The sequence below is a fragment of the Lactuca serriola genome, chromosome 9 (genome assembly GCF_051521515.1).
Source record: "Lactuca serriola cultivar US96UC23 chromosome 9, Lser_US96UC23_V15, whole genome shotgun sequence".
Classification (NCBI taxonomy): Eukaryota; Viridiplantae; Streptophyta; class Magnoliopsida; order Asterales; family Asteraceae; genus Lactuca; species Lactuca serriola.
In genome coordinates this window covers 50997158-51015000 of record NC_136416.1, presented here as the reverse complement: position 1 = coordinate 51015000, position 17843 = coordinate 50997158, and the positions used below count along the sequence as shown (strand labels likewise).

General features: G+C 34.9%; 1 protein-coding gene and 1 pseudogene across 4 annotated transcripts in view; one reads left to right on the top strand and one right to left on the bottom strand.

Moving 5' to 3' along the window:
• LOC145072416 (uncharacterized) overlaps positions 1-3587 on the top strand; it is a 3741-nt gene extending 154 nt beyond the window's left edge. The window contains exons 1-12 of one of the 4 annotated variants that reach the window (XR_013691005.1): positions 1-3; positions 72-150; positions 869-948; positions 1044-1110; positions 1193-1264; positions 1340-1570; positions 1648-1849; positions 1932-2020; positions 2220-2288; positions 2411-2496; positions 2577-2652; positions 3375-3587. The exon at positions 1-3 is cut by the window's left edge and continues 154 nt beyond it. Coding sequence is in view for 1 of the 4 variants with exons in the window: in XM_079018836.1 (XP_078874962.1) it covers positions 1-3; positions 72-150; positions 869-948; positions 1044-1110; positions 1193-1264; positions 1340-1570; positions 1648-1849; positions 1932-1937 (740 nt within the window). In the remaining 3 variants the exon portion in view is untranslated. Of the gene's footprint in view, positions 4-71; positions 151-868; positions 949-1043; positions 1111-1192; positions 1265-1339; positions 1571-1647; positions 1850-1931; positions 2141-2219; positions 2289-2410; positions 2497-2576; positions 2844-3374 lie in introns of those variants that run through there. The other 3 variants (XR_013691006.1, XR_013691007.1, XM_079018836.1) reach the window with 3 other exon arrangements.
• Positions 3588-6491: 2904 nt separating this feature from the next.
• On the bottom strand, positions 6492-8403 carry LOC145075686 (cytochrome P450 93A3-like; annotated as a pseudogene).
• Between the last annotated feature and the right edge of the window lie 9440 nt (positions 8404-17843).

Below are 17843 nucleotides of genomic sequence, written 5' to 3'. Positions count from 1 at the left end.
TTCGTAAGTTCATAATTTCATCATTCGATTTATAAAACTCCCGATTTGTCTAACGAGTTTTGTCTTTCCAGGTACAACTGCCGATGATTTGTTCCCTCTTTTTGATAAGTATGGAAAGGTTGTTGATGTTTTCATCCCTAGAGATCGCAGGTAGAGTTTTTCCCCAATTTAATGTGAAATAATATGATTTATCATTTTTGTGGAATCTCGCGTTTGTAATTTTCTTATGTGACATTTTTCATACACCGAATGGCCGAAGTGGTTGACAGATTTCTACTTTTGGAACATATACGGCAAAATGCAGAATTAGCAACCGGACTTTTGTTTATTTGTTTGTTATCCTTTCAATTCTTTCTATTATAACATAAAATTTCATTGCTCTCAAAGAAAAACCTACTTATATAATTACACTTACAGTTTTTTGCTTTTAAAAGTCTATCTATTTATTGCAAGAAAAAGAAAGTTGCTTAAAATTCATTGCAAGGAAAATTGCTTTGTATCGGATAACAGTGTTATTTTAGGTATAATTTCTAAAGAACAATGCTTTAATAGGAAGAAATGAACCTAGGATGCTATACTACACAAGTCTGTGAAATGTACTCACACTCTCTAGCATTTAACCCAAATCTATTGTTAACTTTCCCATAATCTATTTTGATTCTGTTATGAATTGAACATTTTTTTTCAAATTATATAAGATGTATCACATCTGAAGCTGCATATGCGTTTGAAACAGGAGAATGTACAATTCCATTATTTTCTGCTTCTATTCCCCACCTTTCCTTTTGTTTAAACTTCTTAGAACAGAATCATAATTGTCTAGGTATATTTGACTTAACTTGGTGTGTAATTCCTGTGTTCCTTATAGGACTGGGGATTCTCGAGGCTTTGCCTTTGTTCGATATAAGTATGCAGATGAAGCCCAGAAGGCAGTGGACAAGCTTGATGGTGACAACTGAATTTCTATTTCTTCTAAAGAATCCATTTCATAAATAAAAAAACAATCTTTTCTTTTTCTTCTTACATTTATGCCATTTCTTCAGGAAGAGTTGTTGATGGCAGAGAGATAATGGTTCAATTCGCCAAGTATGGGCCTGATGCTGAACGAATGTGAGTCACACTCACTTTTGTTGCTATTCATTCCATTCTATCGAACTATAAATTAACAAATCTGTTACTTATTTTCCTTTAGTCATAAGGGAAGAATACTTGAACCAGCTGAGAAGCTGAAGGGAAGATCAAGGAGCCGAAGTCCAAGACCAAGGTAAAAAGACTCTTCTTTCTTCCATACAAACACACCCTTTTCTTTCTTCATCTTAATCATAAACTGTTCATGTAGTTCAAGGCATAGAGATGACTATAAGGACAGAAGAAGAAACCGAAGCAGAAGCAGAGACAGATCTGAACACGAGAGGCATCGAGGAAGGGATCGATACAGAAGCAGAAGTCGAAGCAGAAGCAGAAGCAGAAGCCCTGAATATCGAAAAGAGCGCAGCAGAAGAGGAAGATATGAAGATGAAAAGGGTAGAAGCAGAAGTCGATCTCCTATCAGAAGCAGATCTCCTATCAGGTATATACAAATGTTATGTTTCTTTTTCTATGGGATAAGTGTGTTTGAAAATGTTTATATGGGATTCTGTTATGTAGAAGCACTTCCCCTGCCCGATCGCCTGCCCGAAATAGTGTGAGCCCTCGAAGGAGTAGGAGTGCATCTCCAAGAAGAACACCTTCAAGGAGCAGAAGTCCAGCAAGGCGTGTTGAGAAAGATCGGTCGCCTACTCCAAAAAGTGTTTCCCCTCGTGGGAAACCTGACTCTAGAAGCCCATCACCACATCGTTCTGATGCTGATGTGAGTATTTTTTTTTTTAAAATACTTTATTTGGTATTTGAGTTTTTTCAGTGATGCTGATTGGTTGGATTTTGTTTTACAGGAATGAGAATTGGAGATGCATGTATGGACATGAAATCGAGAGCAGTGTTCTGTTTTGTGAAAACTCATTTCCTGATGCTTAATTTGAAGGTTAATTTTTTTTTATCTGTTTGTATCCCTTTTTTTTTGCATACTTTGGATTTCTTGCATCTAAGATGTTTTCAACTGTTGGGAGTTGATGTTATGTGAAGGGTTTTGTTTTTGGATGTTTTTGGCTGTGTTATTACTTATTATTATTATGCATGCATATTGATTTGGGAAACTGAAAATTTTTGATTGCACTATATAGATAGAGTATGTGTTGCTGTTGATGTTGATGTTGGTGAGAACTGGTGCAGCAGTGTTTGGTTTGCAGTTGGTAAGAGTTGAACCTTTAAATCCTGAAGTCAAACTAGGATTTTGACTAATAGAATGAATATACTTTTTTTTTTTTTTTTCATATTTCTTACTATTGGTTACTTTGTTTTTGGGACATAAAAGGAAAAGGGGATGATGGTTGAAGTTGATATTGCTGCTATGCTGTTGACACGTCATGCCTGCTGAACAAAAATCCTAAAAATTTTAAGGTTCTAAAATTAAAATAAGAACACATATGCTCCCCTAAAAATGGGCTAATCTGATGCTAGTGAAATGGTGATATATACAGTAGTTGAGGTCGATGATTAAGCTGTCAAGTGATAGGCACGTGTTGGTGCTGTGTTTATAGATGCTGGTGAATTAAGGTTAATAATCAAATCTCATAAATCTTGCACCTCAAATTTACCACTTTTATGTGTGTGTGTGTGTTTTATGTGCTTAACATGTGTTGAAAATGCTACAACTTTCTTTTAGCTTTTATTGGAGTAACAGAATGAGGTGTTGATATTCTGGAAATAAAAATCAGTATTATGTCTTTCAAAAGTATAATTAAAGTGTAAGTCTTCGTATTTATGTTGCACTTGTTTTGGAATTTTTGCATTTTTATAAATTTGAAGAAATAAAGTTTTGAAGAATTTGTATTTGATTTTAAAATACAAAAAAAAAAAATCATTATTTTATGAAATGTTTGTTACTCTGTCGTTAGTGTTTGTCTATGGTGAAGATAATTCCATATTTCAGTTAACAAATTTATAAAATGTTTTATTAGAGATGTTGTATGTCTCTTTCTACTTTTTTATTTCTTGGGCAGCGGGAAATGTGTTTCTCTAAATTTGTATGGTGATGTTGGGTGTCTGTCTGTATCTGATTTAGTATTGTGTGTTGATATAGCTTGTACTATTTCTTCTTATAGTATCTAATAATTGGCCCCGCAAGTGATGGAGTGATGTGTGGCTTTTATATGCATTATGTTCCAAACAAATAACTTTTTAGACAAATGTACATTTTTCATCATTTTAGTTGTAAGTTTTTGTTTACTCACGTGATATATTTATATCATCCGTGACTAACAAATAAATTGAAACAGATATTGAAGCTATTCAGACGGTTGGTGATAAACTAAGGATAGTGGCAACGTTTATTTTTTTAGGCTAAACCTCATTTCCAGACATTTGATATATAGCTTTTTAGTTCAAAAAACTTCATAGATGGTCCCTAGGTGTAAATAATGACAATTGTGTAATGTTTTTCTATTATATTGAAGCCAGTACTATGAATACAAAGACTGCAATTTATACAAGGTTTACAACTCAAAATTCTAAATATACAGTTGTACACTAGGTCTACAATTAACTTTAACTGAGAAACAATCTTCTAAACACATGCAATCTAACCACATGTGTATCATTTGATGTTACTGTTATTACCCCACCGCAAGCTCATGGGAGGAACGAACTTGAAGCTTATGACGAATGGAATTGAAGTGATACTTACGAAGAGCCTTGGAAAATATGTGTGCCGAGGATACATTTGAATTTTGATATGATAAGCTCCTTAGCTTCAACTTGTTTGCGAATGAAATGAAAGTCTAGAGCTATGTGTTTTGACTTGGTGCTTACGACAAGATTTTTGGTTATGAAGATTGCTCCTAATGCAGACCGAGTCATTGAAACGTATAACTCAAACATAAGCTGTTTAATCCAAATGAGTTCTGCAAATGTGTATGCTAATGATCTATATACTCTGCTTTAGTGCTTGATCTTGTTGCTACCTTTTGTTTTCTAGAGGTCCGACTTATCAGGTTGGAGTCGTGATATATAGTAAAACCATATTGGGAACGCCTGTCATCTTTGTTAGATAATCAACCAGCATCGGGGAAAGCTGTGAAGGATCTCTTTTGGGATGGTGTAAAATGTAAAGAATGGGTAAGAGTACCATTTATGCTTGATCTTGTTGCTACCTTTTGTTTTCTAGAGGTCCGACTTATCAGGTTGGAGCTGTGATATATAGCAAAACCATATTGGGAACGACTGTCATCTTTGTTAGATAATCAACCAGCATCGGGGAAAGCTGTGAGGGATCTCTTTTGGGATGGTGTAAAATGTAAAGAATGAGTAAGAGTACCATTTAGATACCGTAAAATTCTCTTCACAGCCTGCTAATGTCGAGTCGTTGGTGAATGCATGTATTGACATACTCGCTTAACAACATAAGCAATGTTGGGTCGAGTTATTCTAGCGTAGTGACCCTACTATTTGTCGATATAACTTTCGTTCAGAAAATAGTTCACCAGCAAGAGTGAGACGCGAGCTTGGGTCAGCAGGAGTAGAGATTGGAGAAGCTGCAACCATTTTGCATTTTTCAAGAACGTATCGAATGTAGTTCTCTTGACTTAGGATCTGGCCCTTTGAGTTCCGTTCGATTTGAATGCCAAGAAAATAATGTAACCCGCCTAAGTCTTTGAGAGTAAACATTTGGTGGAGATTATTGATGAGCCATTGGCTTAGGTAGGGATTGATGTCTGTGATGATTAAATCATCCACGTAGACTAGAATGTAGATGACGACTTTGGTTGTGACATGGAAAAACTGTGACGTGCCCGATTGGCATGCTCGCAAAATCCTACACGAACAAGATAAGTCTTGAGTTTCGTGAACCAGACCCTTGGGGTCTGTTTGAGCCCGTAAATTTCCTTGTGTAATCGACATACATGATTTGGCCTTTGGGCGTCTTCAAATCCAGATGGTTGTTTCATATATACATCTTCTTGTAAGTTGCCACTGAGGAACGCGTTATTGATGTCCAATTGACGAATAGACCATCCCTGTGATATAGCAATGGACATAACGAGACGAGTGGTGGTGGGTTTAATGACCAGACTGAATCTTTCAAAATCATCCACTCCTTGGTTGTATCCTTATGCTACTAGGCGTGCCTTGTAGCGATCAATTGTACCATCCGAATGTCGTTCGATACGATAATCAATTTGCAACCTACAACATTAACATTAGGTGGACAAGTAACAAGAGGTCATGTGATATTTCGCATTAATGCATCATATTCAAGTTGCATTGCTTTTTGCCAACAAGTGTGCTTATTCGCAGGGGCGAATGCAAGATTCCATAGTAGGTGTTGCCGGTTCGTAGTAGGTGTTACCGGCAACACATTTTATAGTAGAAAAAAGAAAAAATTCGAAAATTTTACACTACATATAGAAAAAGCAGTGGTTGCCGGTGGCATTGCGTGCACCCAAAGAGAACCGCCGTTGCTTATTCGCTTGTTTAAATGTATATGGCTCAATGGAGGAATTAGATGTAACTGATGTCGAGAAGGCCTTAGGTTTCATAGAATTTGTACGAGCCCTAGTGGTCATTGGATGTTCACTTTGGGCAGCAGTTCCATAATGGGCAGCTAGGACCTGATTACGTTTGGCGTGAGAACTGGTTGTGGATGATTGATAGTTTGGATTTGGAGAAGGGATCGTGGAGGAAGGAGTAAAAGTACTAACATGTGGTGTTTCCAATTGAACAGTAGAGACTTTCCGAGTTAAAAAATAAGTTAGAGACTAAACACACAAATTACCCTAAACCATAGTGACCATTCGTGTAATTTACTCATTTATTTATTTATTGTCCTCGGCAGTATCATGTTATCTTAAATAAAACGAAATATTAGATGTCATACAAAAGTAAAAGCATCTAAAACAATTCGTACAAGTTATAGGTAACTCCAATAAAAACTTATTTGGGTGTTTGAATGATACTTCCTTCTTTTAAACCACTAAAATTTAACACTTGATTAAAGTAATTATTGGGTCCTAAACGAATGATGATATTATTGTAGGGACCCAAACAAACTCAAAAAGTAGTGAACGAAAAGCACAAATGCAAAGGAAAGTCTCTCATGACATGATGAACTTTAAACAATGCATGAAAAGACAAGTCCCTTCTCCATTATATTTTATTGCCATGCCATTGTTTGCATTACATTAAAAAGACAAGTCCGCTTGCATGTGTTAAGTAATGCTCGACCAAAATAGGAGTCATGAAAAGATGACATCAATCTATAGTCAACTTTGTGTTATTAATACTCGACCAATGACATACATATTACATAAGGCTGTCAAATCGGGCAGTTGTGTCGTGTTTTTGTCTGACACGACACGACACAACAAGGTTTTGTATAACACGAACACGACACGACATGATGTTGTGTTTTTTATTCATTAACACGAAAACGAACCAATTAATACACGACACAACACGGCAAATATAATATTACATAACTATTAATGTATTTCGTTCATACTTAAAAATATACTGTATAACACGACAAAAACGACAAACACGACAACCACATGCTTAATCGTGTCAATTTATGAACACGAACACGACACGAAATCTTGTTTTTTAATCTTGACACGAAAACGACACGAACACGAATTAAAATTTTGATTTCGTCCAGATTTTGTTTCGTTTGATGTATTTTTATCGTGAGGATCGTGTCATAAATTGACACCCTGGATGGATGGGATGAAGTCGCGCCATAGGAACACAAACCAAAGGATTCGCTCTAGGAAGTGTTATCCCGATACCCTCCTCCATATCAACACTAGTTAGATTCCCTTCTTTCCCAACCTTCCACTCAAAGCACTGAATCATAGAGCCAAGGGTTGCATGTACTACATGCAACCCTAGCGATATCCCTGGACACATCCTACTCCCACTCCCAAATGGCAACAACTGAAAATCTTGTCCTCTCACATCCAACTTCCTCCCTTCAAATCTTTCCGGTCTAAATTCGAGTGGGTTTTCCCAGTTAGTGGGGTCTCGGCCATGGCCCCACACGTTGAAAAAAATAGTGGTCTTTGCTGGAATATCATAACCTCCGACAATGCAATCTTTTGTTGATATTCTTTGAATCATTGGGACTGTGGGGTGAAGACGTAGCGTTTCCTTGACAATTGCTTGGAGGTAAGGAAGGTTTGGTATGTCCGATTCTTGTAAAAGTCTGTTTTTACCCACAACATGGTCGATTTCTTCTACTGCTTTTTTCATAATGTTTGGATGGTTAATGAGTTCAGATAAAGCCCATTCTGTAGTTAATGCCGACGTGTCTGTTCCTGCACCAAATACATCCTGAAAATGGAACATATACATATATTAAAAGTTGCAAATACAGACATTAAAAAAGTATATGATCTGGAGGCTTTGATGTTCTCTCTGGTCAACTTTTTATCCATGCTCTCATCTTCTGAGATATGGAGTAGAATGTTCAACAAGTCGTTCATTTCTCCAGTGTCATGTTTTCTTGCTTCTTCATGCTCTCTCATGACATTTTCCATCAAGGCATCAAATCTTCTACGGATATTTATTGACCTTTTTCCAATTCTTTGCAAGTCAAGATACTTACAGAACCATATATGATCCGAATTCCGAAAGGTTAAATTTACCAATAAGCTCCCCTATCTCCGTAATTATTTCCCTTATATCCTCTGCCTTATCATCTTCTCCTGAACACCACTTGCTCATAAGCATTCTTGATATCACATTGTTTGTCATCTTGATCAGCTCCCCCTCAAGTTCCACAGACTTCCCAACTTTTGCCGATTGTGATAAAACTTTTAATAAACGTATCATTTCGTCACGCCTGATTGGAAGGAGGGACTCGAGTGTTTTACCATTAAGGAGTTCTGATATAACTATCTTCCTCATGAACTTCCAGTAAGCTCCATAAGGAGCAAAGAAGAAGCCACTGCCTCCGTAGGTAAAGTAATCCAAGGTTGAGTTATGGGGTCGGTCTAAGAAAGCATCATTATACGTAGTATGTTTTAAACAATTCTTTAGCTGTTTTTGTTGATCCAGCAACAACACAAGGTGTGGAGCCCAGAAAGACGCGGAAAACTGGCCCATGTTGGACTGAAATTAAAGCTTGTGAAAAGCTTGATGAGGGCTTGGAGCAAGGAGGTGGAGATGTCCGATGATCGGAAGGGGAAATGGGGTCGGTGGAAGATGAGATTTAGCACGAGCAGATTTGAAAAACGCGACCATAAAGATGAGGGAGACCAGTAAGATGAGAAAGATGTAGAAATAGCCATGGAAATCGGCTATAGCGAGTTAGCAAAACTTTTAAGATGATATTGTGCTCAACCACATAAAATAGGCGCTTAAATGTATACACAATGTCTGGACACTTTAGGATATGTTTATAGGTAAGAAACTGCAATCGTTTATATATTGCTAAGAAATTGAGATCGGTATTCAAGTAAATTTTTATGTTTATTATTATTATTATTATTATTATTATTATTATTATTATTATTATTATTTAAATACATGTACTCACTCAGCCTTTGGCAACTTGGGTGAATGGATCGTCTACATGGAGTGTCATTGGTTCTTTACTTCTTTTACTTTTATTTTTTTCTTCAAACTTTAGAAGCAATTAGCAATATAGTATTATATATTAGGTTAAATACAATGTATAATAAAAAATATTCTAAAATATATAAATCATAATTATCTATAAATAAAATATAATATTGATTATTTTAAATGTGTATATAAAATTATCAAATAAGTATATTTGTGATTAGTGGAGGTTGTTGATAAATAATCAAAATATTAAATTATTAGTTGTGTATTATTATATATTGTATAGCCCATTATATTTGGCCCATTATTGTATTATGTAAGTGTATATATTTGTGTTTAATGAAAGAGATCATTCATGGGAAAATACCAAATCATATGGTATCAGAGCATTATGACATACTCTATTGACCTTCGATCATCAAGACAAGCTCATCGTTGTTTGCCAAACCCTCCTCCAACATCCTGGTTATATATGTGGTACTCTTACTACATCTCTTCTCTACTTGGACTTTAAGAAAAATGCACAACATATGAAATTTGGAAAAATATTGAAAAATTGTTCCACGATAACGAGGAAAATAAGGTTATTCAACTAGAAAACGAGCTCCATAATATCATAATGGGCGATTTGTCCATGACTGATCCATGCAACCGGGTAAAATCTTTGGCCGATCTTCTAAAAAATATGGATTCCGAGGTACCAAACATTAATCTTGTTGCATACATGTTGAATGGTTTGCATAAAAAATATAAATATATTGCCATCACTGTAACATCTGAAATCTTAAAGAGAAATTGTTGAGAATAACCTTATTTCTAGGTCAACTCGACGAGTTGGAGAGACCAACTCGTCATGTTGAAAATGGATGGATCGCGAGGGTTTAATGAACCAACTCAATGAGTTGGAAAGGCTCAACTCGAAGAGTTGGCAGCCGGGAAGGAAACCTTAATTTTAGGGTCTTGCACCTTATTTAAAGTCCTTAAGTCCTTTTTCTGGCCTCCTTATCATCCTCCATTGTTGTCCAAACCCTAAATCGAGTTGTAGCCTCCATTGTTAAGTTTTTGGAGCCATGGAAGGAAATTTGGTGTGCATTTTGTGCATTGTGAAGGAACTAGAAGATCTTGAAGTTTCTAGCATAGAGAAGGAAGTCTTGGATCCAGAATCACTCCATTTCTTGCAATCATTTAACGTAGCAAGTTCATACCTTAGCTTATAGATGATTAGATCTTCTTATTTTGAGTTTTGTTGTGTTTTGGCCTCTTTTTGGGATAATGATGGCGTAAAGTCATTTTAGGGGTTGCTCTTCAGATCTAAGTTGGTTTTGGTACCCTTGAGCTTAAAGGTGCAAACTTTATGAGGATTTTGGTGTGATGCATGCATTAGGTCAATTATTAAGTCCATTCCAAGCTTAAGAGTTTCATGTAGACATGCATGAACGTAAAGTTGACAACTTTACGTGGTTTTCCAGCTCAAGGAAGTCAGATCCATGTTTTGCAGTCTTGTCCTCATGGATTAAGTGTTTAATGTGTCAAGAGGTGGGTTTCTAGCGAACTCGGCGAGTTTGTTGGATAAACTCGGCGGGTTGGCTCGGTTTTCCCCGACATTTTCAGATTGATAGAGGAACTCGGCAAGTTGGTGGGTCAACTCGGCGAGTTGACTTGGTTTTTCCCGATCTGTGCAGATTGATGGAGAAACTCGACGAGTTGAAGGATAACTCGGCGAGCTGGGTCAACTTGGACCATCAACTTTGACTTTTGACTTATGCCTTTGACCAAGTTTGTCCCAGGGGGTGTTTGAGGTAATCTGAATTGTATTTAAGGAAAATATGGGTTTAGGATAAGGCCCATATGGGATTGGGCCCAATTTGGAAAATTAGGCCATTAATGAGCTTTTATGGATCTAGTAGTTTTTGGTATTTTTGGGCTTGAGTGTTTGTGATCTTAATGGGACATCGAGTCACAAAGTGTTTGGACTAGAAAGATTGGTTGGGCCTTAAGGCAAGGCTATGAAAGGAGTTTAGGCCCAATTTGGAAATTAGGCCATTGGTTGATTAGTGGGCCTTTGGATCATACTTCATCTCCCACTGTGCTCACCATCAAATCCTCTTTTTCACAACAATAATCAACGTGGTGGATTTCATGGTGGACGTGGGGGTCGAAACAACCATGGTGGACGAGTTTATCGTGGTCCGCAACCCTACCATGGCGGACAACTACAACAACGCCATTAAAACGGTCACCAATCTTCTCGTGATACAAACCCATAACGTTGGGCTTTTGGCTGGTATCAAACAGCTCCACAACCGGGCCTTCTCCCCACTTTTTCCTTACATGTAGCCCAACAATAGCCTCTGCCAGGTGGGCCTCGATAGAACCCATCCCATCGCCAATTTTTTGGGTCAACGTAATCAACCTTTGGGTTGCCAACAACTCCATCAACTTTTCCCCAACAAGCTTACAACGTTAATCATCATGCATCCATGGCTCAACATGCCACCTTTCTTTCCGAGATGTTCAACACCATGCCCTTAAATTACCCCGGACATGGTCACTGGTACATGGACACTAACACCACTTCTCATCTTCATGCCGATGCAAGTATACTCAAGTCTATGTCTGATAAAATTATTAATTCATCTTCATCTATTCTAGTGGGTGATGGATCCTGAATTCTTGTCCCCAAAGTCGGTAATACCATCCTTTCTCAACCAAATCCTTATCGTACCTTGCACCTTAAAAACATTTTGATCACTCCCCAATTATTAAAAATCTTATTTATGTTTGTCGTTTCAATAATGAAAATATGTGTGCTATTGAATTTGACCCTTTTGGTTTTTTTGTCAAGGATTTTCAAACAAAACAAATTCTCATGCGATGTGACAACACCGATGACCTCTACCTTGTCACCACTCTGAATCCTCAAGCCTTCATCTTCGTGTCTCTATCTCTTTGGCACTAACGTCTCAATCACCCCGATCATCATGTCTTCCAACATTTAGCTGATAATCATTTAATTTCATGTTTAGTCAATAAAACTTCTACTTTATGTCATGCATGTCAAATAGGAAAACATGTTAAATTGCCTTTTAGTTTGTCTGATTTGGTTTTGCAATTTCCTTATGAACTTGTGCATTTTGATGTTTGGACTTCCCTTAATAAAAGTGTTAGTGGAATTAAATATTATGTCATTTTTATTGATAATTTCTCTCATTTTCTTTGGGTCTATCCTCTTCGATGTTTTCACTAATTTTTTACACTTTCGATTATATGTCCAAAATCAATTCAAAACTGATATCAAATATTTTCAATTTCACAATGGTGGTAAATACAACAACAAAAACTTTCACTCTCTATTTGCGCAACATGGAATTCACATACGTTCCTCATGCTCTCATACCTCTTAACAAAATGGAAAATCTGAACGCATGCTTTGCATAATAAACAATCTCATGCGCACTCTCTTATTTCATGCCCATCTTCCACCCCCGTATTGGGTTAAAGCTCTTCACATGGCAACACACTTATTAAATATCCTTACCACCACCTTACAAAATGACACTCTGTTTCATAGAATCTTTCAGAAACAACCAGCATATTCTCACTTACGCATGTACAAGCATCTATGCTTTCCTCATATTGTCACTCCTCACAAATTCTCTCAAAAACCCACTCTTTGCATCTTTCTATGCTATCCTACAAACCACAAAGGATATCAGTGTCCTAATCTTCACACTAAACAAATTATTCTCTCTCAGCATGTCGTCTTTGACGAATTTGTTTTTCCCTTCGGGTCTATGACACCCAACTCTCCTCCATCCTACTCATCCCTTGATCATGTCGCAACCCCCTATAGACAAGTCTCCACCACCTTTGCATGACAGACCGCCCTCCGTCGAGACATGATCTTGTCACGAGACTATCTCTCCGTCTATCTTTTACCCTACCGACGTAGCCTCCTCATCTGATGCATCTCATATGGATTTCGTTCCTACATTAACGACACCTCCTATGTCACCAATAAGGGCTATCCCGAATGCATCCTCTTCTCCTTCTCCTAATGCTACTCACTCCTCCTTCTTCTGCTTCACCTATTCATACCTAACATCCAATGCAAACTGTTGAAGCATTGAAATTCGAATGCATCCTCTTCTCCTTCTCCTAATGCTACTCACCCCTCCACTGTTGAAGCATTGAAATTCGACTTTATTTCTATGTTATTCGGTTTTTACTTTGAGTTTCTGCACTTGATTTGGGTCTTAGTAAAGAAAGAGGGGAGGAGAGAAGAGAAGCGATCCGACATAGAATAGAAGATAGCAGAAAAAAATAGCCTTTTCTTTCTTTGGCTGTAATTATACACATGAATATAGAAAACAAGACCGTACACTCAAAATACTTTAAGTTTTAACACTCAACAGTCGGTAATTTATCTAAGTCTACACGCATGGCTAGAGAAGGGCACGGGCTTCTACAGTGAAAATACTGCACCCACTTTTTAATATTTATTAAGTACTTATGTATTAACTTTTATATATTAACCCACTAGTTATATATATATATATATATATATATATATATATATATATATATATATATATATATATATATATATATATATATATATATATATATATATAGCGTACATCGTACCAGAGCGTCCCGGAGTGTACCTAAATGAGCCTACCCCCATTCGTACCGAATTTCACGGATCTAGCGAATTGCGTACCGTGAACTCGTACCCGTACCGGAGCATACCGCGAACTATGTGACTATGGTTTTGCTAATTATATGTAATGTACCCCTTTCACATTTGTGTTCTTTAGAAATATGTGGTAGGCCCATTTATGAGGCGCGTAAGGACCCACCATAAATAGGTGTTAAGCCCATTTACATAGTTTAATTTAAATTAAGTTGAGAATTTTTATTTAGGTGATACCAATTATAATTATATTTACGGTGGACCTATAAATAGCATTGTCTAATTCGCTAATACCACTTATATTTACATAGCATCTATTGATGGAATATCCATTGGTGCTCAATTTACATGATTTTACCTTATCCACACACACAAAATACGACATTTGGACTACATTTGAAACCTGTGAAAAAAGTAGTTTAATTAAATTCATCATAAAGTTTCACCACCCCCCAACCCACACAGATTTTCTTGTTTTATATATATATATATATATATATATATATACCCTAATCTAATAAATAAGTAGATTTTTGCCATATAGCATCTCCTCAAACCATTCTCATAATATTTTCCCGCCCAAATTTTTCAATGTGAAATTCTAAATATACCCTCCTGCTTGATCCTAACATCGAAGGCATAATATTATTCAACCATTTCAAATCAAACATTAAAATGTAACTAAAAATTAGGAACTATAATAGGAATCTACTTTTTTTGGCATCCATTCCCACTCACAATTTTTGCCTCGATATGAAGGTTAGTAAATATGGTCAATAATTAAGGGACGTGATCACAGGAATTTTGTTAAAGATCCCGAAATTTTAGGAACAAATTGATTGCATTGAATTACATATCTCAATCGAGTTGCTTCTTATCACACCCTCTCAATCTATTGCTTTTGTTTGATGAGAAATCGATCTAAGATTTCTTTTTCTGATGTGAATAGCAGAAAGGGAATGTACTAACGACATTGTAAGTACTTGGTTCTTATCTTTTCTTTTCAGTTCTTCAATCTAAACCTTTGAGTCTTCAACGAGTACATAGATGGGTGGTTTGTCTATTTGTTTAGAAAACCCTCCAGTAGCCTCACCGATGACTACAACTAATCTCAATTATCTGCCTGCTGCTCTCTCCAGGTAAACACAAATAATTGTCAATAACAACGTTTTTCTTTTAATTTTAGTTTACGTTCTTTGCTTATGAATTATAGTTTTTTTATGAAATGAATGGCAGTCGTTAGATGTTTCAATAAGATTGTTGATTAGTGATAAATGTTAATTAGTGTTCATCGCACCCACCTACGTCAATCATTCTTCAGTGGCCACTTCTTAGCAGGTAATAACTCTGAAATTTAAAGTCAAGTTAATCAGATTTTGGTAATGATTGTTTATTAGTATTCTTTTAGTCAGGATCAAGGTGGCGCTCTAGACTTTCAATGCTCTTAAGAACATGTTGAAACAGACTTCCAATGATCAGGTAGGACATTTATTACATAATTTTACTCTCAAATTGCATAAATTAAATAAACAATTGATGTGTGGACAACATTAACTGACAGGTCAAGAATTTGTGAGAAAATGAAAAATCTACCCTCTTCTATTCAATCATTAATGTTTTTTTTTAATCTTTTGAATACAATTATATAACTGATAAATTCTATATATTGCAATCTTTCCAGGCGACGTAAATCAATTCACATGAGCAAGAAACCTTGAAAGCAAAATTTAGTTGCTTGGGTATTGGGTATTTTTCAGTAGATAATTTGTGGATGTGCAAGTCCTTTAAACCATCGAATGGGGCCACACTGGTTTGAGTTTTATATTAAGTCATGTTATGTGCATGTATTGAGTATTGACATGATGTTAATTATACTTATAAGCATATGTCTAAGGTTGGTTCAATTTCTGGTAGTGGATGCTATGACGATCTTATTAGCTTAAAATATTAACCACCACAAAAGCAGTTATTATACAGTTGTGTAGAAATAGGAAGGCACCTCACTGAGGTCACCTAATTGTTTTTCTTTAAGTTGGCCTATGTGTAATAAACTCCCTGCAAAAGGTACTACTGAATCTTTTTTTTTTTTTTTTTTTTTTTTTTTTTTTTTTTTGTAGATTTTAATAACTTAATGTTGATTCATGATTTTAATAACTCGATGTAGATATAACCTGTCAACAAGTTCTTTTAAAATATGTCCCAAGTCAAGCATTACTTTTCAGGTAAATACTCAAGATCCATCAAATATCATTCTTTGCACTGACCGCCATAATAAAAAAACAAAAAAAAACTATATTGTTTTTGTTCACGTTATGGTTTTTTTTTTCATATATTTGATGGCAACAATGCAAACTATCATGCTATTTATTTATCTTTCAAAATATTGTTTAATGCGATAGTTTACATGCTTGATTTAGTTATAAAAATCTAAGAAATTCATTTTGACAATGTTTTGTCATATATTTATCTTTCAAAAAAAGAATGCGCTTTGAAAGTACATTGCTATAATTGATGTTAATGGTTCTGGTTAGTATTTTTTTTGAAAAAAAAATTATTTCAATAAATAAGAAAGGGGTATCTAATTGTCTCAAAAGCTATTTCCATGGAATTTATTATTTCTTGCTACAAAGCATAAATAAGTTGTTTTTTTTTTTTTTTTTTTTTTTTTTTTTTTTTTTTTTTTTTGCAAAAAAGATATATCTAGCCTTTTATATCAACCGTGTAGTATACGACTTTTAATCTATTCAATATTATATTTCATTATACACTATCATCACTTTTTTCATTAATCAAAACATAAAGAACGTGGCCTGTATCTTCAAAATAATTTACATATTATTTTGAATCAACCATTATAAAGTTACACCCAAATCATCTAACTTTGTAAACTATCAATTGTTTGAAAATCATTGATTAATGATTATGTTTTGAAGTATCAATATTATTTTAATTTGTTAACCGTGGTTTCCACAGGTTTTCAACCTAGTATATATATATATATATATATATATATATATATATATATATATATATATATATATATATATATATATATATATATATATATATATATATTAAAACCCTAAATAAAAAATTACACTTTTTTGCGTCGCCAGGGTTGTTGCTGAACCTTTCTAGTTTCTACTTCCTTTGTTGTCGTCCACTCGGCTTCACGAGTCATCAACATCGGCCTTCTAGTCTTTTAGTCGTTGTGCTGAAGCCTTCTTCGCCCCGATTTCTTTGTCGGCGCCACCTCCGTGCTCAACATCATCCTGCCGCCTGGTATTTGGTACCCATCTCCTACACCTGATGAGTTCTTCCATTTCGTTGGATCGGCGACAACTTCCTCTGCTATCTCCCGTGTATTTTATTTTATTTTGAGGTCTTATTTCACACTTTCATTTACTCTATCTTCTAGTATTTTGTCCTTTAATTTCTTACCCAAAAATAAATCAACTCTTGCTATAGCCTATTACCTTTACACATAGGTAAAATAAATCAACAATTGTATTACCTATTAGTCAAAGTCTAGAAACCACAAATGTAGTGTAGCGTTTTTCGTAATTAGCCATATATATATATATATATATATATATATATATATATATATATATATATATATATATATATATATATATATATATATATATATATATATATATATATATATATATATATATATATATATATATATATATATATATATATATATATATATATATATATATATATATATATATATCAGGAAGCAAACAAAAATTTCAACTCATGATCAATTATCAAATGTTATGTTATTTGGTTTTGGAATTTAATTATTTAGTTTAAAGTGAATAGATTGAATCAAAAATTTTGAAATAGTTTCAAATGTATATTTGTTTATTGATTTAGTTTGTATATGGTGTTAGCTATTTATAATCTGGTTAATTTCGTATATTAAAGATGAGTAATAATTAGGAATAATTGCTTGTAATACATTTACTAGAATATATTAAATTTTGTTTCATCATTGTTATATTTTAGTTGTATTAAGTTGAATTATTGAGAACTCGACCTGAGCATCAAAACTTTATAAGCTGTTTATTTTGACACGTCATTCAATTTGGACACATGTGAGTTTGAATCCTGGATTCACCACTGATCAAGGGGAATCCATGAATACCCTTTGTTCCATTGTAACTTTGCCTCTAATGAGAATAACAATGTAAAATTCGAATATAATTTAAGAAAATCACATTCACCCACTAAATAAATCAGAGTTGATATTCGTAAACCGGAGAAAAAAAATAATTGACAACGAGAAAAACGAGAGGCCCCAACTAACTAATGCATCAACATCTTTGGTCCAAAAAGAGCCAAGATAAGTTTTTCTTTCTTATTTTGGTAACTTATTTGGTTTTGGATGATTCGATTTAGATAATCTTTCTAATTTTGTATGCTAGCGGTGATGTACACGTTATCTACATTTTCAATCTCATTGTAAGATGAT